The 24764-nt window shown below is 36.1% G+C and overlaps 1 protein-coding gene across 11 annotated transcripts in view; it reads right to left on the minus strand.

Moving 5' to 3' along the window:
- LOC149551696 (RNA-binding (RRM/RBD/RNP motifs) family protein) overlaps window positions 1–24764 on the minus strand; it is a 100521-nt gene that overhangs the window by 22109 nt on the left and 53648 nt on the right. For all 11 annotated transcript variants that reach the window (XM_089787217.1, XM_089787219.1, XM_089787222.1 and 8 more), the window contains 4 exons: window positions 15067–15170; window positions 14838–14913; window positions 14644–14710; window positions 14489–14542 (listed from right to left, as the gene is read on the minus strand). In XM_089787217.1, coding sequence (XP_089643343.1) covers window positions 14489–14542; window positions 14644–14710; window positions 14838–14913; window positions 15067–15170 — 301 coding nt within the window. The remainder of the gene's footprint in view (window positions 1–14488; window positions 14543–14643; window positions 14711–14837; window positions 14914–15066; window positions 15171–24764) is intronic.

The following is a 24764-nucleotide window of genomic DNA, read 5'->3' on the forward strand; positions in this document are numbered from 1 at the left end:
TCCATGACGACTGGTTGTGGAAAGTTATTAGCGTTTGCTGCATTCATACTAAGGAGTATTGGAGTGTTCCAAAATGTATGTTTGGTAACTTCCACATCATTTGTAGAACATGGAGAAGACATGAGATAGGGTATCACATTCAATGAGTGGTGACTATGTAACTGTCTCAATCTTACAAAGGCCAAAGACCACAAATAAGGATACATGATTTACAAATAATCTGCAGCGACTAGTGGTGAAGGGTGATTATATTAGACAAGCGATCCCCTTGTCTAAAGATTACTGGAAGGAATCAAATGGCGTAATACACATCAGGATTATATGGGAGACAATCACCTCTCATTTACAAATGAAAGTCAATATTAGATATGTTAATAGATAATGGTGATCTTCATTAAAGATATTAATTCTAATAGGCAGTTATTATTACTATAGAGTAATTACCATGATGTTAACAGTTGATAAAGGATAACGGTACAATTTATTTCTTAATAAAAGGAGGCGACCCAAGTTCATATTCCATCATAACATATCAAAGGGGATCAAAGATCGTTCCCATACAATCATTAAACAGGAGCATATATAAAATGGAGGGAATACAAATCATACTTATAAACATATACTGTCATCGTACGGGAGAATACAAAAGATACAATTTTGTACTGATCATGGAAGATACGAGTCTGAAATATATATATTAGTTATTTATAGAGAAGAGGTTATATAATAGATGTTACTTTTCACAAGAAATATGGAAAGAAATAAGTATTTTATATGAGCGGCAAGCATGGTAGACAGCAAAGTGTGCTGTAAGAATGAATTCTGATTTACAGAATATTATATATGGGCCGTAGTAAGGATAAAGAATCATTATAGGTTTAATATATTTTATATATAATTCTGTTAAAAATAATAAATTAGTATTATATAATATATCTCAGTTATGTTACATATTATTTTATATATATGTATATATTCAAAAAATATAAGGCAATAATATATGCTTAGCTAATTTCTTAATCACTCACTAATTACAGTTAAGAGGATAGGGAGTTTGTGAATAAAAAGGCAAAGTAAATTTGGTCACATGACAGGTAGGTTACAAGATGGGTAAGAGCCTTGAGGGAGCCCACTTGCAGACTGCTTCATGCACCTTTGGCATAGTAATCTACCATCCTTCTTAAGGTTAGTAATTAGGAGAGAAGTAATGAATCAGAGCTTAATTGGTATCATGAATCAATGGCTTCTCTTTAATCAGATTTAGATGCATAGTGATGTATGATTAATCATTGGGACTGGCTTTGTTGCAGTAGGGAATATTATAAGTTGCCATCCCAAAGTGCAATCCAAACCCTAATTGGGAATTTTTGAGTAAATTAAGTCCAGTCCCAATAAGGGACATTGCAACACAACCCTCCAACAATATTGAAGGATACTGCAACACAACTGAATAAAAATTAATTGAATTAATTGCCACTCAAACATTGGGGACATTACAAAGCAGAAGCTACACAAATTCAATGCTCTTACTTTGGTGGTACTATCAATGAATTATGACATTAGAACAGGGTAGTCCTTAGTAAACACTATCAAAAATCAATGCATTATGTTGTAAGCAAAAGAGATATTGTACCAGTTCCTATCAGCTTCCAAGAAACACATAACAAGATCTCAGGCCTTGAAAAAATATAAGGCAGTTACCATGTGAGTTTGAGAATGAAACCAATGAATTAGAACAGCAGAAGGCAACAAAAGCATAAGCTTGAGCAGTTTGCAGAGGACTTCATGGGATTCACTATCCAATGCATCAAGGGTACAACGATGCATATATGATAAAAATGCTAGCCTGGCCTTCTATCACAGTTGAGGAAGGAGCAGAAGTTTTGAGCCCATCTATCAGCACCAATTGGACCAAGATTGCAACATTTGATTGGTATGGTGAACGGCATAATTTGAGGAAATGGTGTGGAGGTCTTTTCTCTCAAGTCCAATTTAACTGTTCTTACATGATGGAGGAATCTACCTGCACAGGATATACTTGAGAAGGACTAGAGATACTTGAACATCAAGAACTACTTTGTTTCCCTTTCAATCCACAGCATTGTCTGGGTATTCTCAAGCATTCTACCAATAGTTTTAGGTAGGAAGTGAATGTTCCATCCCCAATTGTTTAGTTATTGGTCTGTCAAAGTGAATGTTCCATCCCCAATTGTTTAGTCATTGGTCTGTCAACATAGGTGCGGCAAATTGGGTAGTGTAGTTACTTTCAGATAATTAGGACTGGATTAACATAGGCAGAAACTAAGGCAGATGTGTGGCCAGTTAGCTGTTTAAGCATGCCTTAATTTAAATGGCTGAGTTGTCTAGTTAACCACCTAGTTTGTCAGTTAACTTGCTCATTCATTGCCAACATTTGAGGGGTGCCATGCCTTTCATAAAATACACACTTATAATGGGAGGGGTAGAAAAGGTGGGGCTGAATCAGAATACAACAATTTTCAACTAATTAAACTTTAGCAGTCACAGAGCAATAATCACAAGATGTAGAAATGAAGAATATAAGATGTGCACACGATATAATGTAGAAATTCTTGCAGGAGAAAGTCACAACAAATATTGCACTATATATAAATCTTCTCACAAGCTTCATTGGCACAATCCCACAGAAGACACCACTCCCCTCCACTAGGGGAGAGGACCTAGTACCAAAACACGTTCCAACAGTTGTGATAGCAGTTGTTAACTTAACACCCACACTTGCTGATTTAATATCCAACATTGTTGACAACACTGTACCAATAGTTGTGACTTTAAAGTTGTTTTTGCTAATGATGATTACCCATAACCTAGGTTGCATGGGTAAGCATACCCGCACCCGTAGGACGCGTCCCTACATACCCAAGTACCAAGCACACGTACCCCAAGTACTGGGTACTCAGTGGAGAGCATCATTGCTCAAGACCTTGATTAAGATTTCTGATTTTTGTTTCAGTTTTTTGTTTGTGTATCAGCTTTTTTGTTTATCAAGCTTAATTCACTATGTAATCAGTTTGAAACTTTTGATACAATACTGATTAACAGTAAACTATATAACTGTTCATGTCAGAAGTTTATCATTTGCAATATGTCATTGTTATAACTTATATGATTTAGGATCTTCTTGCTCATGTTTATAGTCTACCTTCTCTGTTAAGCATCGAAAACATTTATCATATATAATTACTACTGCTTACAAACATATTGCAAATCTGAAACTGAAAACAATACATTACATCTGCAAACTTTATCACTGTTCTTGTTTTGAAAAACCATTGTCATGATTTTCAAATTTTCTATAAATATAAAATTATATTTAAAAAGAAAGTTTGACATACCCAAGTACCCATGTCCCCTATTTTGAAAAATAGGGGTACTTGTACTAGTACCAGTTTCCTAACTACCCAAGTACCCCTGTGCCCATGCAACCTTGCACATAACTGAATTAAATGTGTCCCTTTTTTTAAAAAGCAACCAATTGTGTGATGCAACATCAGCTGCACAAATATGGGGGTCCCTAATGCACTACTATTGGTCTTTGGGCTGTTTTGGACACTTTGGCAAAAAGCATACTGATGTGGTATCGTATTTGATGATGTGGCTTTGAAACCTTAGTTATAAGCAGGGGACTTGCCAAGTAAGCTACTATAAAAAAATGGGAGTGATTTGAAATTTCCACGTAGGACAAAGTTAGGGTGCTCAACTACTGGGTCCTCTTCCCTAAGCATCAACTCAGCATGAGATGCAAATTGCTTTGAGTGAGAGGTACCAACCTCCTGATTTTGCAAAACAAATCACCACCTTCGAAATGCAATATGCTAATAGTGTTGTTGGATCTGCTCTAGATCCCTTCAAGGACATCAACAAAATCTGCCAGGAACTTTTGTCTTTATTCTACAAAATAATCCCACTCAGATCTGCATGGAGATCTGAAATAAATGCTCTCAAATATGAAAGTTATCTTCACCAAAATCTGCATTAGGTATACTTTTCATTTCTGCTCTTTAAAAGTCTGATCTCTGTTCATTCTTGTGCTCAATATCTGCTCTTGGAATAGGAAAGATATGCACTGAATGATTGTCAAAATGATCCTCAAACACCTCTTTTTTGTGCACCCAGAAGATGCCTTTTCACCAACAGTTGTATCTCCACACATAGGTCAACCAAGAAAGATATAAAAACAATTATTTTAAACTAAATCTCCCTCCAATATCAGGCACTCAACAACACTAGGTCAGCGAGAAATGTAAATTAATATTTATATATTGTTGCCCAAGACTGATCACCACTTCCCATAAGGTCGACCAGCAATTTACTTGCTTTTATTTCAGCCTTTTTTTAATAAAAATGGTCGCTCAAGGCATGTGATCAGCCCTTTGAGCAAATATTTTATTTTATCTTATTTTGATTAAACAAAATCAAGGAACAGGTCAGCCAGCAGAAAGACTTAATATTCTCCATCCAGACAAGAGTAGGTTGGCCAACATAAAGACTTAATATCAGATTGCATTAAGACTCAGGCAAAGGATACTTAAAATTTTCTTGCATAAATGAATTCTCACCTTTGTAATTGACATAACCTTGTAAGAATAATCTTCTAAAAGCAATTGGCCATATAACTCCACCTGATTAGAATGTCCCCTCTTAGTCTACTTATCCCCTTTTGACATCAATTGCGAAGGGTATATGGGGCTAATTGAACAAGGTAATGGATAACTCTGCGTGCTTACATGCTTCTCTACAAGAACTTAGCAAATGGATGAGATTGACATCACTCCTAATTTCTCCCTAAGGTACTCAAAAGCCTCTTTTGGAAGAGGTTTGTGAATATAATTGTGATTTGATCTAGTGTAGCAACATACTCCACCTTTACTGGCTGCTCAAGTACTTGCTCCCTCAAAAAATGATAATCCGAATATCTTGTGCCCTTCAACACATAAGTAGATTCTTTGACTTGTTGATGGCACTTGTAATATCATAGATTATGGGGTGGGAATCTCATATTCAATTTTTTTATCTTTCAAAGTTTGTTCCATCCATAGAGTTTATGTACAAGAAGTTGCTGCCAGAATATATTATGTCTTTTGTTGTAGATAGTGAAATTGATGCTTGTTTCTTGATTAATCAAGATACAAGGTGATTGCCAAGAAAGAATGCTTCTCCACTAGTGCTTTCTTGTTGTCAACATGGTGCACCCAATCTGCATCTCTATAAGTTGTGCAGGGATAACTTTAAGAAACCTCCTTTTGGAAAACTGTATAAAATTTTGGCGAATCAAACATTAGTTCAAGGGAAAACAATTAATTTCTATTGGCAAATAAATTTTTGAGTAGGGAAAAAAATAATTTTATTAGCGATTTTTTTTCAACTATGAAAATTCTATAAAATCCTGGCGAATCTTTCATTATTGATGAAAATCATGGACAAAAGTACATATACCTGGAAACCATGATTTTATTATTATTATATGGATCCTAATTGATTATCAAACTTGACGGTCAAATTTATCCCACTTTTTATCATTATAGTTTTCCTCAAAATTATTGAATGGTGGAATGGAGGCAACATCCCTATTAATTACAATCGTTGGAGGATCCTAAATCAATGGCCTCAATCCTATTTCAAGCCAAAATTTTAAAATAATAGCTTTTCTAAAGAAAGTCCCAAAAGCAAAGGCACATATTCCCAATCAAATCTATTTTGGGCCAAAGTAAGAAAGGATAAGAAGTTTCATGGAAAGTCTCTGGAAAAGAGACACATGTCAAATCTGTAATATCCCTAATCGGATATTATCTCGTTTTTCCCTTTTTCAGTATATTTAAAACTGAATATTGCAGATGTATTACGAATACAATCGAAAATAGTAGAAAAACCAACCAGCATTTATCCAACCTCTTTATGAATATAATATTCAGATTCCATTATAAGAACATGCAATACGAGACAACAATAAAACCAAAGACTTCTCCACAAGATACCAATTCGTTATTTCCAAAATAACATTCAAGATGTCGAACATATAACCATGAATTACAAACTGGTACGATAAAACCAGCAATCTCTTATAACTCTTTCAAATACATTATTGCATTTTACAACAGCAATACAATAACCAATACAAAACCCAATCTTAAATACAGATTAACAATTAGATTGAATGCTAAAATAAGAACTTGTATGCGCGAATGAAACATTTGAACTGATGTTTCCCGTGACAATGGGTTTGTGTCCACTATCTGCAAGCACGACAGGCTACGTCCTCAGACTAGGTGAAAGCTGAAGCTTTCTAAAAACTCTCACAAGAGAGAAAACTGAACTGATTCATAAAATCAAGCATGCCCCAAAAGAAAGGGGTTTCTTCTCCTTTTACTCTCGCAACGGTGACCGTTCGACTTCCTTCCTAGGTTTTTCGTTTTATCTCTCCTTGTCCTCTTGTGACCACATGGAATATTAATTTGACCTTTAATAATAATTTCCAGCTTACATAGTCAAATTTAATATTGTAAATTTGTCCCTTCTTAATATTTCTAATGTCCCCAAAAAAGGGACATTACAAATCTCCCCTCCTTGAGATTGCTTGCCCCCAAGCAATATGTACCAGGATCCCATATAAATCGGTAGTTAATCCAGTAGCCCAAACTGACAACAAGCTCGGCCAAACTGTGAAGCACGATACCAATCTGCAAAACACTTGTCAACTAAATTCCTGGATCCCATATTACTCTTTGAAGAAACACTGCGCCTATAAACTGATCAACACTAATCATCACCATAATCAACCTCAAACTAAATAGGACCACAATAAAATCCTCATCCAACCATAGATACAAACTACCAACACCTGGATCCCAAACTCTGTTATGCTGCCTCGCTACTATGATGATATAGAAATATATCCAGTGTCCATGTATAATCCAGAAGAATGTGAAGACCTGACCTAAATGGATGATGTAAGAAATGAGTTGTGGACATTAGAATTCATACTGTCAGCATAAACTTGGAGAATTCCCAAGCGTATAGGTGCTATGAATATGAAAGATGCTGAGAATATAACCATAAACCTCACATAAATACTCCACCGAGAACTGTTCAGAGGTTGTTGAAGAGAATTCACCCAACTTCTGAATGGGGTGAAATCGGAGAATATGTTGGGGCACGTCAAGTGATAAGCAACAAAAGTTGATTCATCATTCCCATGCTGAGATCCAGATTCACTGCTAGAATCTGAGCCAGGATCCCAAAGTCTGAAATCAAGCTCTTCCTCTTCATGGAAAACAAGAGATGATCCCTCATATAACACAAAAAGAGGATTGTCGGACGTCCAATCAGCAACAACTTCAAACAAAGGGTTGTCAACAAGCTGAAATTGTTCTAAAGTTTTGCTACTTAATTGTTTGGGGCAGCTATCCAAGTCATACATCTATTGAATGCTCTCAAGTTCGTCAATGACTTCTTGGAAGAACTCCTGCCTCATTCTATTCTCATGTTCCCGAGAGTGTTCCATGAGCTTGATTTGATTTTCTACCTTCTATAGAGAAAATTGAGTTTCACTCAATGCCTCCCAAACATACTTAAGCGTCCTGTTAAGATCTTCAATCTCATCCTTTTCCCTATTTGACTGTGCTACATAAATCTCAGCAACCTTGAGAATGTAATCCCCGTCGGACAACGTATATAAGTAATCTGATTTCATAGACTCGAGGGCTGTTTTGACCTTCTGTAAATCAGCCACATGGCAATCACCTTCCCCTTCCCTTGGGATCTTCCTATAGAGTTCCTCAACCAACTCGTGGGTACTGTCATACTGCACCAAGGATGCCACAACCATGTCTTTACTGACCTTCAATTGATTCTGTAAGGCATGTGTTTCATTATCTCCCTCCTAAAACTGTTCATTGTCTTGCAATGTCATCCTAGGTTGTTCATCTAAATTCATGTTCTGAGTATCATGAATATATGGTTCATGATGCCAAGGTCCCAAACTATTGTTACCTTGTGTGCAATCTACTTCATTATTCTGCTTGACAAAGCTCACCTCCAAGTCACCAACGAAGAAACCTGTACCTCGTGTAACATCTTCTATGTGATCGTGGGAAGGCTGCCCATCTTTGGTAGTTGTCTGCTCCTCTATTTCAAGATCATCCTAATGATAATTCTAGTCTATCGGAATTTCTTCGTATACCACTGTGTGTTGTTTTTTTGCAAAGAGATCCTGGACCAACTCTAGATACTTTCTTTTTGCCATATCAGTCATATTTCGCTGCCCTAGATAAAAATCCAAGTAGTCATTCCATGATAAATCATTTTGGATTCAAGTAGGAAGTTCTTTGTACTCTCCCTAAATGTCGAGTATTTCTGCTCTTATAACGTAGTCTGAATTCTGAGCTAATTGCACTTGCAACTTCATGGTACCTTTCCTGATTTTGTAATCCAGGCAGTTTGATCTGCTTCTTGAACCTGATAGTATCTACCCAACGGCAGTCTAGCAACGCTAAAACACTTAATGGTACTATCTGACTGTATCCTTTTTCAAAACCTAAAAACAAACTGTCAAAGCCTGTTGTGATGAACATTTTTGTCCATGTTATTATATGAGACCAATGTTTGGTTTTTGCAGTCTTAAATTTCCTCAAAGAGCTAGAAACCTAATTAAGAAACCTACTCTATTTTAATGATATTGTGTATCCCTGAATGTCTCATAAGCTCTAATGTTAAGTCCTTAGGTTATCCAAGCTTACGAAATTGCAAACAAATTTTCCTGTAGTTTTGCTCGTGTTTAAAACCGAATATATCACTGAAGAATCACTGAATAAATTGAAGATTCCAAGAACAGAAATTATGCTCCTTATGTAGGTGCCACTAATCTCTGTACCACCTGCTCGATATGCCGGAGACCCTATAACTTCACCAATATTGTTTGAGTATTGAACCTATAGCATTAATGATCCTCGACACTATTGCAACAGAACAACTATATAAATATGTATCCCACAGCAGCAGCTCATATACCCATTCAAATTCCATGCATAGCTTAAATGAGCAACTGGTCCAGTATTGTAGTCATAAAGGCTTCCAACAAGAAATGGGAAAATAAAAATCTGTGACTTCTAAGAAGGTGAATCCCACTGCAAATGGTTGCCAACGTATATATGGACAGTGCAAAAGGTAATCACCACCGTGATCCTAACCAAGCTTTTCTTTGAACACCCAAATTCCTAGTAAACTTTGTGCTAATGCTTGGTGAAACTATGGGAGCTGCTGAAGATTAAATGATGATACCAATACTAATATTTGGAGTCTCCTATCAGGAGGTATGGCTTGGGAAGAACCGCAACAATCCCTGCTTCAAGGAATGGATAGTCTCAAAACAACATATGAAGTCCATGTCACACATTCAAACTTTCAACATTTTTTGATGACAACTAAAACGTCTTATTGTCGGGTTCACCAAGAAAAAATTGGAATATTTTGAGGCCATGCCATCAAATCGAATGCTCCATGCTAGTGGCCAATCAACAACAAGATGCCTTCCCCATCAAAACCTCTGCCTCGTAATTATCACGAAATCCTATGTGTATTTTGTTGCGAGACTTGCAATCAAGAATTAAAGTCAGTTGTTCTTTATTCTCCAAAACATTCCAAACACATGGCACCCTCCTTCGCTCAATTACAACAAACCACAGGAAGGCTTTGCAGTCGTTTCCACCATATCATCAACCAGATGTTACCTATTGGTCCAGCATCCCCGTAACAACAACGAGTTTATTAATACATCCGGACATGTCTCATCTCTATTTCCAGCTCTGCAATACACTCGGCACCTCACAAATTAAAATCTTGAATATGTAAGGACACGTTCCCTGCTATTCAGCCATTACGTTTTCCTTCTAATCAAGGTTATTCTTAATTCGCATGGAGTGCCAGGTGACGTTTGAACAGAGTGGTAGTGTTCTTTTTTTTTTGGATTCCCACAGTAACAATTTCTTTGTCCTACACGGCATTACAGCTGGTGTGCTTCCAATATGGCGCTTGGCAACTAAATTTTGTTCCTACAGTTTAGACATACCATCGCTCTGAATCTTAGAATCTTACCGTCCAAGCTCGACTATACCACCGTCACCATAGCTTCTTCCGACCAACCCCACTGTTTCCATTCTCTCATTAAATGCTTCAAAAGACCTTGACTAAACCTTTGAGCATAATTGATATTGGCACTTCTTTCCCCATCTATTGGCCAACCAACTTCTCCTATGATTATTGGTAGATTACGAAAGCTTGACTTCTTTAGGGCTCAAACCAATGTATCAAGATTTGCACCAAACACATTTGTATACTGCAAGCCGTTATCAACTACAGTCTGACCACCATCAAAGAAAGCAAAATCCACAAGAAAAATTCGCATCGGTATATAGAATTAACTATGGATAGATATTAACTGAAATCAGTGCATCATTAGTAGTTAGGAACTGACACATCTATATCACACCCAAAATTCATAGTCAACCTCAAATATTTCAATTTTCTTCTTACTACATTGATATGGGCTTCCTTTGGAGCTGCCTAAAATTGTGCCGCCAAACCAACTACATGCATAATATCAAGTCCTCTAGCTGTTAGATATAACAAACTTCCAATCACAAATTTGAACATAGTTTGATTCACTGCAGGATATTCATCATCTTTCCTTAATAGAAAACTAGTAACCATAAGAGTACTTATTGGATTACAATCTTCCATCCTGAACTTCTTCAACATCTCACTGAGAGATTAGCAAACAAAGCAACAAAATTACTCACCCATCCTTGACATCTCAAATTCCTTTGCATGCTGAAAGCAAAGTTTTCACACATTCATTCGCACTCTCCTCCAAAAATGATGCCATCTACAAGACGACATCAATCAAAATTATCTCAATCATTCTTAGTATAAACTGTTGTCTGCAATTCCTCTTTCAAAACCCTTTGCTTGAAGATGTTTGTCCAACCTTAAATACCAAGCTCTCAAGGCTTTCTTTAGTCCATAAAGAGCCTTTTTTTAATTTACAAACATAATCTTTATTCTCTAACAAAGCTCAGTATACACTTCTTTCTCTTCTATATTCCATTTAGAAAAGTCAATTGGATGTCCATCCAATAAACTCTAAATTATTGAAACTAGCAAGAGCTAATAACATCTTGATACCTTGTAGTCATGTGACAAAGGCAAACATCTCTTCTGAGTCTATTTCTCTAACTTGTGCCAAGCCTTTGCACGCAAGTCTGAGTTTTTCACTTGTGAGTTACTCGTCTTCATTTAGATTGTTTCCAAAAACCCACTTGGTTCCAATAACATTCTTGTCCTTATGTCTTAGGACAAGTTCCCAAGCCTCATTTTTCTCAATTTGATCCGATTCCTCTTTCATAACCTTGATCCAGTTCTTATCATCACTTGCTTCAAAAAAGTTATTTGTTCAACTTTGGAAAGTAAATACAGATTTGCATGTTCATTTGTATCAGCAAGTATTCATCTTGTCTAACTTTTTGTGTCTTTGCCTCCAAAAATCAAACTTTGGGATGGAATCTTAGGTGGTACCTTTGATGGAGCTCTTAAATTTCCTTGCTCAACTTCTCATGTTTCAATTTATTCCTCTTAACTCTAGTTCTTTAAAACTTTTCTTTGTGTACTATATCCTTCTGATGTCTTTATTCATCAACCCTCACTTTTGTACTTCAAACAACTTTATGCAATCTCTCGTGATAACAGTTGCTTACTACAACCTAGAAATACTTCATTGATGCAAGCCTTCCTTCCAATGTTCGTATGTAGTTTTTTATTTTTTTACCTGATTTGTGCTTGATTTGAAATGTAGACATTGTATAAACTAAATTAGAACCTTCAGGTAAGAAAGGAATATTTGCGGGTTGCAGTGAATCCTCAAAGGCCTAAAGGATCTATATTCCACAGTAGAAACAAATTGAGTTCAGCAGGGATGTATCTTGCGAAGAGGAAGTAGCCTCCAAAAGATCAGTAAGGGTCTTACATGGAGATAGACAACAAAGAACAGGAGACACCTCAAGATATGGACATTTCTACTAAGATTCAGAGAGAATCTACTAAACCAGGATAGATCATCGATCCAGTTGATCCCATAGAGCTAAATGATGAGCCAAGTAGTATTGCTACAGGTTGAAAGAGACCTCTATGGGCTAGACAAACTATGCAAGAGGCAGAAAAACTATGAAGCTCCTCATGGCACCTTTAGAGAAAGCAAGAGACCACAAAAGTTTCCAGGATATGTGGCATTAATGAGTCACATCATTGAGTCTAAGCCTTTTAGCTTTGAGTAGGTATCCAATCGGTAGATGTGGATAGATGCTATGCCAGAAGAATACCAGTCTATATCAAGAATGATGTTAGGGATGTTGTACCAAGGCCTAAAAGAAAATCAGTTGTATCTTTCAAGCGGGTTTTCAAGATCAAGCATGCAACTGATGGGGCCATTGAGAAGTACAAAGCAAGATTTGCCACAAGAGGATTCTCTCAGAAGGGAATAGATTATGCGGATACATTTGCTCTCGTTGCTCGATATACATCTATTAGGACTGTTTTGCTTTTGCACCAGCTAGAAGATGGAAGCTCCATCAAATGGATGTAAAGACTGCATTTATTAATGGTGTGACTGAAGAAGTGTACATTGAGAAACCAAATGGTTTTGTGATTCATGGGAAGGAGTCTCAAGTATGCAGATCTGACCTTAAGCAAGCACCTTGTGCATGGTATGTAAGGATTGATTAATAATTGATGAGCTTGGGATTCTCCAAGAATGTTGCAAATTCCCATCTTTATTTCAAGGTAGTTGATGTTGGTTCTTCATGTTGATGATTTATTTCTTACTGGAACAAATCATCTCATCATCAAATGCAAGAAAGAATTAGCCTCTAAGATTGAGATGAAGGTTCTCGATCTTAAGTATTACTTTCTAGGGCTGGAAATGTGGCAAAAGACCCAATGAGATTATTCTTAGTCAAGGGAAATACACCAACTATATCTTGAAGAGATTTGAGATGATGGAATGTGAGTCCATGTCTACACCTATGGAAACAAATTTGAAGTTGAATAATCCTGCAGCTAGCTCAGATTTGGTATATCCCACCATGTACACAGTTGATTGGATCATTGATTTATCTAGTCAATACAGGACCAGATATTTGTTATGTGGTGAGCGATCTCAGTCAATCCATGTGTGAGCCAAGACAAATTCAACTAGTTGCAGCAAACAATAACTTGAGATACTTGTGTGGCACAGTGAAATAGAATTACTTTATATACATCCTTCCAAAAGGCGTGTGTTTTCCTCTCCATCACGAGTAACTTTCCTAGCATGCTGTCATGGCCTCTCTTGTAAGGTATGGCATGCATCCATTGGAATGACATCGCACCATACTTCATCTTTGTAGACATTTCGTATGGACAATTTAATAAGCCACCTCTTATCTACTGTAACTTAATTCCATTTTTGAACCATGCAATATGTTGGGGCCAAGGATGCTTTCATACTATGAATTTAGTTTATCTACCATTTCTCTAGAAACCATATTCTCACAACTACCTCCATGAACAATTACTTGACATGCCCTTCCACCTGAAGTACATCTTGTGCGGAATATGTTGGTTTTGAGCCATGAATCATCGGGACCTTTTTCTTATGCTTTCTCCTTTGCTAGAATTACCATTGTCCTCATCATCACATTTTCTCCTACATCTGATGCTACCTCTTGTTCTAATCCTTCATTCTTAGCTTAAACCAGGTTCAATTTGGATAGTCCTTGATTCCTATCATGTGTGTTATAATTTGAACAGTCAAATGCTCTATGGCATTCTTCACCACACCAAAAACAAGTGAAAGATCTTCTTTGGCCTTCTCATCCTCTGCCACTGCTAGAACCTCTAGCTTGCTGAAATTCCCTTCCTCTTTGTTGATTTGATTGAATCTGGCAGATATCTTCTTGTTTCTCTGTTCCCTAGGATGATTCTCTGCGGCCGTAATTAGAGCCACCATGTGACAGGGATGATGGACCCCTTTGAGATCCTCTATTTCTCTGAAAAAATCATTTTCCTCCACCTTTAAAGGAAGCTGGTATGCCTCTTCCATGCTACTAACCCTATGCATGTTCAACTTATCCTGGATAGATTACAGAAGTAGATCACAACTACAGGATATTTGGTGTATCCAAGGTATTCATTGGTTATTTTTGAAGCACACATGGAAGTTTGACAAAAAATGAACTAGTGAAAGCTGTAAAAATAATTTAACATTCTCTGATATAAAATCTGATTATTTGGTTTCTTAAACAAAATGGCATTCTGCTAAAATGTTTTGGATGAATTCCTCCCATTGTCTTTTAAACAATTCATATCTCAGGTCATAAAATGTTTGGTAATGCTGACTCATTAACATAAGCATTTAGCATACCTCATCTTTTAGATCATCATGTGTTTGAATGGCTTTCTCCAATTCTTCTTTAGCCTAAATCATTTATATAAAATCATTAGCCATGCAAGAAGAAATCATTTTAATAACAACTAAATTTTTAAATTAGAATCAAAATGCTGCCTTGTAGGAATAACCTTCTCTGAATCCTTATCTTTTGATGTTCTCACCCTTTGCCTGTTGGGATTTTCAGCAGCCTGTGTACTGTTTAAAAGCAAGAAAATATTTTCCAGTAAACTTATCTGCTAATAAATTGATTTAGCAGCAACCATACAATGCAATTAGAATTCAAAATACTTGACTGAATTTAGAAAGCAATTGTAAAGCAAACCGTTCAGCTCTCTTAGGCAGAGGAGACAGAGATACATCCTGCTTTTTTTCTGAAGTACTTCCGGAGAGACTTCTCCCTGAAAATTCAGCAATGTATTTCAGGAAAAAAGGAAATACTTTCCAGTGAAGGCTAAGTTAATTTTAATATAGACTCCACAGCAACTAGTTTCAAATAAAAATTAACATCATATTGTTCTTGAAACTCCATGGCAACAGACAAAATTTTACACCTCTCGGTGAGCTGTCCCTTTCATGTAGAGTGCGTTTCCTTGTGGTTTTAATATTTGATGGCGATAATTTCCGTTTAGTTGGTGAAGAAATGTACCGAGAATCTCTGCAAAAAATAAACCAGAGGAACTTAAATTCCTATGTTATCAATACGAGCATTTCAATTGAAATAGCCCGCTACACCAGTCACAAATATTATCAAAGAAAAAACAGTCACTTTCATGTAGTTTGGCTTCTTAAACTCTAAACAAGAATATCAGATTATATCTGGCATTTCAAATTTGTAAGACACACAAGGCATTCATAATTTTGAATACAAAACTGGATAGGAAAGAACATCTTGATCGCAAGACAGAACATGGAGAGAATTGTATAAGCTGGAATGTCTAACAATAAAAAACATACAAATATTAAATATACTACCACACCCAAGTTCAATCACATTCCACAGAAAACTTTGCCAATAGGGAAAGGAAGTTGAGATCTCTGTTAAATCTGGCAATAAGCCGTTTGTTCTTGTTGGTGTAATTAAATATTCTTAATTACACTTAATCTTGCATAGGATAATGCATTATGAAGTAGTTTGCATATTAGACACCTAGGAGTTTGCATCTTATTTTAGCGCATATTGTAGGCAAAATTCCACTTTAGGTGGTGATATTTGTTATCTCATTCCACTTTATGTGTGAGATCCACCTTGAGTGCTCTTATTACATTATCATCCTCCAATTGTTGCACATGTTTGCACATACTCTGTTGTGCAATGGAGGATGATCCACCTTTGGTAGACATGCAATTCCACCTAGTGTGGTTGATAGGTTATCACTTGCATGTATATTCAGGCAATTCATATTGATTGTTGATGTATTACTTATCATTTGTGATGAGAAGTTTACTAGTGATGTAATCATGAAGGTGGCACCACATCCTACTCTCATAACGTTCACTGGGAATAATTATGAGTCATGGGTAAAAGGAATCACCACCCATTTAAGATGGCTTAATCTCTAGCCTCATCTATATGGGCTCATCCCTGAACCAAATATATGATGGAATCACAGCATGTGAGAAATTGAGAATGATCATTTCAGATTTTTATTTGTGACAGCATCAGTCCATTTCTCTCCTATGGAATCCGAAATCTTCCGCAAGATCAAGGGTATTCAATGCCCACAGACAATTTGGAAAACTATTTGGGAGCATTTTGGAGATCTACATGTTCTTCCATTCGCAAAAGTTCCAAATGCAAATTGTATCAATCCACTTGATGGTGCAGATAATATTCCCTTTGATGATGTTGCCTTACGGATGCTATCAAAATAGACTAATATTCCACACCCTGAAGATACTTCTCTAGTCGAGATCACTTCTATTGTTGCTCTTGATGATACTTGTATTCCTACAGCCATGAATTCTTGTGATTTAGTGCAATGGGATATTCACTAACTTGGAGGCATAGCTTCATGTGATGGCTTCTTGATAGACATTGCAGGTTTGTTTGTGGAGTCCTACATTGAAGATTTGGGAGACATGATTGATGACACTCATCTTCTCTTTGATGAGGATGATCCTTCTTCAGTTGTTGCAAGTAAGACTCTAACCCTCATTTTCATTCTCCACTTGATCTTTCTTTCGAGTTTGACATGATTGTTGATCCTCTGATACAACATTCGAAGGAGGTCTCTTTATTTTCAGATACCACATATGAATCTTTGGAGATTGGCATTCATGACTCTCTTCCTTCACATGACATGTCACATTGCTTGATTCAAGTTGATCATGGTTATGTGTTAAAGACTCCTATTCAATTACCTGAGGCATTATGCATCATGAGGTTTCTTTCTTCAAATTGGGGAGGCTTCATTTATACGCCTATGGCATTGTTTCTTCCTAAGGGGAGAAACGTTGTTTAGTTTTCATGGAGCAATTTATGCATTGAGCCTAGAGCATCTACCATTAGTGTACCTTCTACATTGAGTAGGGGGTTGGGGGGAAGGGGGGGTAGGTGGGGTAGGGAGGGCTACATTCTCTCTCTTCCTACTTCTCATCCAGAGGAGACATCTTTGTCTTTGGAGCTTGGTCACACTCAATTACCATGGGTTCCTTGCTTGTCACCTCCTTTTGGGTATGTTCTGATTGGTTCATGGCATCTTCTTCATCTAAGGACATGGCAACACATGAATAGATTTCAAAGACATCATCACACTACATCTGGATTCTCTTTTCCACTTCCTATCCAGAATGGGAAGCATTATTCCATCTATACTTCGTCTATCTTCTTCCCAAAAGGAGAAATTTTGTTTGTAGGCATTGATCGTTATGCCTTCAAGCACTTGCCGTTCTTGCAGGACATTGTTCATTATGGGGGTGATATGATATCTCCTTGTTTTCTTCCTATGAGAGGATACTTGATTGTATATAAATAGTGTATGTCGTGTTGGGGGAATTTGGAGTCCTTCATCCATGCATCTTGTGGGTTTTCATCTCTCTTTTTGGGGTAGAGTTTTGTCCCATGAGGTTTCCTCTCTTTCTCCACTTTATGAGAGATTGCATTGCATTGCTTTTGCACTTACATATTGCACACAGGTGCCTAACATGGCCTTGTAGTCAAGACCCATCTTGCATTGTCATCCAGCATTGTAAGTTTTAAGTGCACTCCCTAAGTTGCACTTGAGGAGGGGGGGGGGGGGGGGGGGTGGCCGGGGGGTGTTGGTGTAATTAAATATTTTTAATTACACTTTACTTAACCTTACTTAGGATAATGCATTACAAATTCACTTTTATTTTAGCACAGTGTAAGAGAAATTCCACTTTAGGTGGTAATAGTTGTTATCTCATTCCACTTTGTGTAAGACCCACCTTTGGTGCTCCTATCACATTATCATCCTCTCATTGTTGCAAATGTTTACACATACTTCGTTGTGCAAAGGAGGATGATACAGCTTTGGTGAACATGTGATTCCACCTAGAGTGGTTGATAAGTTATCACTTGCACATCTCCTAGTTATCATGCATTGCCTATTCATTCAAGCACATCTACATTGTATCCATATTGATTATTGATGTATTATTGATCATTGTTGAATCCAGTCAATCAATTGATCATATCTATTCGTCTCTCTTGTGCTATTCATTGAGCTTCCAAGTCTTGACATATTCTGATTGCCTTAGGCGAATTCTTACAGTTCTGAATGGAGCTCTTCGTGTATGTCCTGTGTGATATTGACTTGATGCCATTGGATGAGGTGCATAATCTATGGATACGTCCAAGGTACAAAACCCAAACCTTTGTTAGCCCAAATGAATTCAAGTTGCAACCATGCAATTATCCAGGGAATTTCACATGTTGATACTGAATAAATATCTTAAACAAATTGTTTACAGGTTATCATTGTATCGGCATATCATCTCGTGGTGACAGATATGAGAAATCTTTACGGCCTGGTCCTATGCTTCTCATAGATGTAATGACCCTTACCCATAACAAATACTCTATACAAGGCAAAATAGATCTAAATAATCCACACCAAATAAAACAAATCACAAACATTGAATGGAAGTTTGTCAATATACTGGAACCAATATCATATTAATCACATATGCTACAATAAAACAGAATACTTGATCTTCAACCCAAATGCAATGTTTGAATAAAATGCCTAAAAAGACAAAAAAAAATGTCCAGTGAGCTTCAAATCCAAGGGTTTTATATCCTCAGATCCAACATGTGAACACAAGTGCTCAACTCTGCATATTAGAGTTTGTTGATATGGTGACAGAAACATGATAACTCGTGAAATTGTCTAAAACATATCAGAGTTGTAGGCCTAACAACGGCCGCAAACATGCTGAAAGGCATCTGAAATTTTCCTGCCAATTTTTAACAAAGTTGGAATTGTTTTTGCACATCAGAATTTTCAAACTTGATGGTTATAAAGCTGTAACTACCAATTAATCTCATAGTTGTTACAACAAACAGTAGCCATGCATCCATTTCACACTTGAACAATCACTAAAATTTAAAGAATGGCAAGGAAAGGCTGATCTCATTAATTTTTATTATAAATTTACACACAGTCCCTACTGCTGATACAAATAAAAAATTCATACATAATAGAAAGGATTATTGTTCTCGCCTAGAATGTTCCTAACTGCCACTTACAAGAATGTTGATTTGCCTGAACAAAGATGACTGGGTTGAAGTCTGATTTAAACATTCAAATCACCTTTTTGGCTAACAGACATTTTGCCCAGCTGTCGGTAGGAAACTGACCATTGTGTGACATTGCAATATCTCTGTATACTATGATTGATGTAGTCTTGAATAGTTGATTAAGATGTTTGAAATGGAAGCGCTAATGTAGTTTAGAAATTGCATACAAGATAATATTTGATAAATAAAATTTATAACAGTACCCAAACAAGAATTGTGATCAACTCAAATTGCTCTAAATCAGATATAAGCAGCTGGGAACATGTTAACAGCAACTTTGAAGTTCAGCTATTAAACAAGAGTATAAACAATGTGAATACTGATCATATTAAGATGTCACTAAATCTTCACAACAAACATGAACTGCTGCTATACTATTCTGCCAATACAAGTAATCGGAAATTGTTGTTACAGGTCTGCATTATCAGTTTGAGGAAACAGCTCCAACAATCTTCCCAGAACCCTAATGCTGTCTACCCACATTCAAAAACTGTATTTATAGATGATTGTGCCTAATACAAATGTGAAAAGTTCAGAAAACCGGAAATCAGTCGACAAAATACTGCCATTTATCAAACCAGTTGCCAAAATGCTGCCATTTATCTTTCCACACTTAAGCAAATCTGGCAAGATATTGCTTTATTCCCACAATACTTCAAACTTTATCCTTTTAGCACAACTCGTAATCCACAATGAATCACACCATATTGGCTACAGAAGATCTTTCACACCTGAAACCAATCTTCACCTTAGGATTCTTGTCCTAGGAATTTTGTTGAACAAACCTACTCAAACTCCAAAACTCGGTTTCAAGAAAACATCCAATACCCGTAATATCAAGAATGAGAAAATGACCCCTCTCAATCTCTTTTCATAACCCGTTTTTGGGATCAGTCTAGAAGTTATAATAAAGTGACTTTTATTTTAATTTTTTTTTTGAGCCATATGAGTAATTTTTTAATCAAAATTATTATATTTCCAGATAACCAAATTGTGGAAACTACTAAAATGGTCTAAATATGAATTCTAACCATGCCAAAATAACTTTAAATTCTCAATATATTAAATTCATAAAAAAATGGTTTGGTTTTTCCAAAAAAAGCAAACTTCACCAACAAGCCTAGAGAGCTCGTAGAGTGTTGAAACTACATTCAAAAAAGAACCATAGGACTCATTTCACTTACTTGAGTTCGCTGCCATTGTTGAAATTCCTTTCCAATAAAGTTGGCAGTCTCCAAGAATCTTGGAATCAGCATTACAGGGCTCAACAAGTTTTTCAAGAACTCTACGAGTCCTAAGGCAAGTCAACCTTCCAGAGGCTAGTGGCCTCTTGCCTCAGACTTAGTTGAGTATGGCTGAGTTTGACTGGACTGACCTAGTCCATGAGCTCACCGCACTTGGCAAGTCCCCCTGGTCTGACTCTACCGTTAGCCAACAATAATAAAGTGAAAAAAACAAAAAAAATTATATGATTTTAATTTGCTTTTTGGATTTGTATGCCTTGTCTAAAACCTACAAAGGTCATTCTATCACTTGCAAACACAAACAAGAGAGAAAAAAGGCTTGAGTGAAGAGTATTAGGGTTTTAGGAATTAGATTAGAAAATTGGTTGGCTCTAATATATCGATTGCTGATTGTTTGAGTCAGCTTGTAGCTTACATATAAGCATTGAGAGGAGTTAAAAGAATCAATTGGAGGAAGCTTCTACAAACTTGAGTTGCATTTCCATTTTTAGAGCAAATTTAAAGAGGTAAGTTACATTTCTTTGTGTTGTTTTGTAAATTTTTTAACATTCATGAATTATATTTTGTTTACATTTGTTTGTGTCTTTAGCTTTGTTCCATTTATGTTGATGAAAAACTTGAAATGTAAGAAGCCCTAATGTTTGAAAATTTGATTTTCTTTATTGTAGATTTTTTTTAAAATTTATGATATATCATACACTGCAGCAGCAGCAACATCATGTCTCAGCCCGAGGGTATTGATCTAGGCCTAAATCTAACCCTTATGCAAACTTTGTTGTAGTATCAAGGGATAGGGCTTGGAAACATGTCATCCCTAGCCATAACAAAGGAGTTGTTGCATGTTGGCATTGTATGATAACATATAATGGGGGAGGCATTAACAAATTGAAATATTACTGTTGGTTTTCCGGGATCGCTGCAAATGTACTAAGTATTGCCATGCATTTGGTATGTGTTTTCCAAATGGCAGCGACCTCTTGTATTTGAAAGAGGAATAAACCAAGAGAAGACATGTGCCTTCATGGGACATGTCTATTCATTAATATAATGATAATGATAATCTTAATTTATATACATATATATGAATCAGTATTATATTAATTAATCTCGCAGGTTTATCCTACTAAAGTTACCATACATCAACACTCCCTCTTAGCTAGAGAGGATAAACACAAGACATATATCACACCATTGGTAACGTTAGGAATGACATATAAAAGAAATCTTTGATCAGAAGATTTCCATTATTCTGAAATCATGAGTATAAGTCTCCCGGAATATCAACACATATTATTCACCAAGTACTCGAAAAGGTTTGATATCACATCCGATATCATGAGTATCGGTCTCCCAGAATACATGATATTCACCAATTACTCAAAAATGTTTGATACCATCTCTGATATCATGAGTATTGGTCTCCCAGAATATCAATAATATTCACCAAATACTCTTTGAGTAATGGTCTTCCAGAACGTTGAGATGCAAGATATTCACCAAATACTATGAGTAATGGCCTTCCAGAACATCAAGTCACGTGATATTCACCAAGTACTCTGTGTAATGGCCCTCCAGAACATCAAGTTGCATAACATCACCATGTACTCAAAAAAATGTTTATACAGTATGTGCACACACATTCTCATAATGTTTACCATAGAAACATCCACCATGCAAAGTATAATCTATCGTGATCTACATAGACATAGTAAGATATCCATTAAAAGAAAAATAAGTTATAGTAAGATCGTCAACTTTCAATAACTTCTGCAAATACAAGTGACATCATTTGGAAGTCATCACTTCCTCATGATGTACACAGGGGATAGGCCCATTAAAATCACATAGACAGGAGGCATATTCATGAATCACAGTCCTCTTGACTGCTACAATTTATTGATCATTGGAGAATCCATTTCAACATAGTTTACCCCCTCTAAATTAATATGACCAAGATTATTGAAGGTTGACTGAATCACATCCTCTATCTGCTCCCTCCCTTTCAAGGTTGCTTCTAATGAAATGTTAGGCTCCCTCTGAATCTCAATCTCCCTCTTCTTGCAATAACATTCTCAGAAGAAAAGATCAAGGCACATAGCTCTTATAGTACATAATGAATTAAATAAGAGAGACTAACATAATACTGGAGAATAATTTTGCATAATGATATAAGATCATTCCAATGTAGTATAGATAAAGATCTAATTTAAATATATACTTTGAACATATATATATGTGTGCAAAGTAGCTTCTATTTATCTTAATTATTTATCTTAATTATCTTATGATGAAAAAGTAGCTTCTATTTATCTTAATTATTGTGTATTTGATGTTAATTGACTAAATGATGCATGAAAAACATATTAAATCCTTTAAAATCTTTGAACTTCTTAAGTTTTTCAATTTGTCGAGTTCGAGCATTGACTCTGAGTAAGAGCTCAATCTCAACTTGTCAAGTTTGAGCCAAGTTGGAATAGACCAAAAAGGAGACATCACATCCTTGGTTGACCATAGTGATAGGTGAAAGCAATGTTGTAAGGTTTGGAGTCCCTTTGAACTTGGCATGCTGATTTTTGACCTCGACTCAAAAGCAACCCAAACTAGGCCAAGGCTCAACAAACTAAAAAATTCATGAAATGTAAAGAAAAAGGGGTTAAAAGAATGTTTCATGCAACCATCAACAAATAAATTTTAAAGATACGATAAAATAATTAAATACAAGCTACTTCATTCACAAACACAAGTAAGCATCGATAACAAGTATAAAAATAGTTTTCAATTGAAAAAACAACATTGTTAGTGTTAATGTTTAGCGTCAGAAGAAGTAAAACATGAATTACTTGATATACTGATAATGTTGTTGATGCCATATATATTACAGGGATCTACGTACACGTATATGTGTGCATACATCCATGAATTATAATATCTGTTATCAGCATCACTGAGATCATGCTATTGATAGACTTCATTGTGTTTAGGCACTTATATTATCATGCCTTGTTATCGGGCAAATATTCCCTATCGTGCCTTGTGTTGTAATCGGCACTTATGATACATTTGTTTTTTGTTTGTTTGGATTAATTAACATGCCTCCGAAGAGGCATGTCTCTACGTGGCCTTTGGGCCACATAGAGACATGACTCTTTGGAGTCATGTCTGTCCACAATGTTTATATGGGAATTCACTGCCGCAAGGAAAGTATCAATCCCACGGCAATCAAGTACCTGCAGTCAGCGACAAACATAATATATATTGCTCTTTGTTATCATTAGCATCTTATCTGTTACATAGCATTTCAGTATTGCTGTTGCTGCTAAAAGAAGAAGATAATCAAATTCATATTACTAAGATTGCTGCCAAAGTAAAGCAAAGTCATTCTGCATTGTGCAAGTAAGATACTCTCTGCAAATATCTATTTGTAATTGTTTTATCTATCAGAGATCCACAAAACTTAACATGGTATCAAAGCCAAGTCCCTTCTATAAAGCCTAAACAGCTTGAAGGAAGATCCTGATTAGATTTATATTCATTTATTTTGTGGACTAAAATCTTTACCAATCAAAATGGTCAATGGAATCAAAGTTGAAGATAGACTAGAAGGCGATTCCAATTATACAGCATGGAAATTACAAATGAAGGTAACCTTAAAAGATAACGATCTCAAACAATTCATTGAAAAATCTAAGCATCCACCAAAAGAAAATGATGAATTGAATTCAAGTGGGAAAAAGACAATGCTAGAGCCATGAAATTGATTGTTGATGGAGTTAAGGGTCATCTACTCCCTATTATTTCTAAACTAGGCACTGCACACGAAATGCTCCAAACACTTGAAGAAATGTTTGAGATAAACAATACAATGAGAATTCTAAATTTGAAAGACAGTCTCTCCAACATTAAGATGAACAAAGGAGAAACTGTTACATCCTATTTCATGAGGATAAATGAACTAAGGAACCAGCTCTCTAAAAATGGTCACATTTATCATGAAAAAGAATTAACCATGATAGCTCTACAAGGATTGCCACCATCATGGAAAACCTTCCGTCAAGGAGTATGTGCTCGATCCAAACTTCCCAAACTTGGTCAACTAAAGGATGATTGTATTCAAGAGGAAAGTATGTTATTACAAGATGATACTTCGATTGGAAGCGATCTTCATGCTCTTTCAACTCATGTTGATAAAAAGAAGAAACCAAATTGCAAAAGGAAAAGAAGGCATGTGGATTACTCTAAGACG

The sequence above is a fragment of the Cupressus sempervirens genome, chromosome 6, assembly GCF_028749045.1.
Source record: "Cupressus sempervirens isolate cs-2001-9-10 chromosome 6, ASM2874904v1, whole genome shotgun sequence".
NCBI lineage: Eukaryota > Viridiplantae > Streptophyta > Pinopsida > Cupressales > Cupressaceae > Cupressus > Cupressus sempervirens.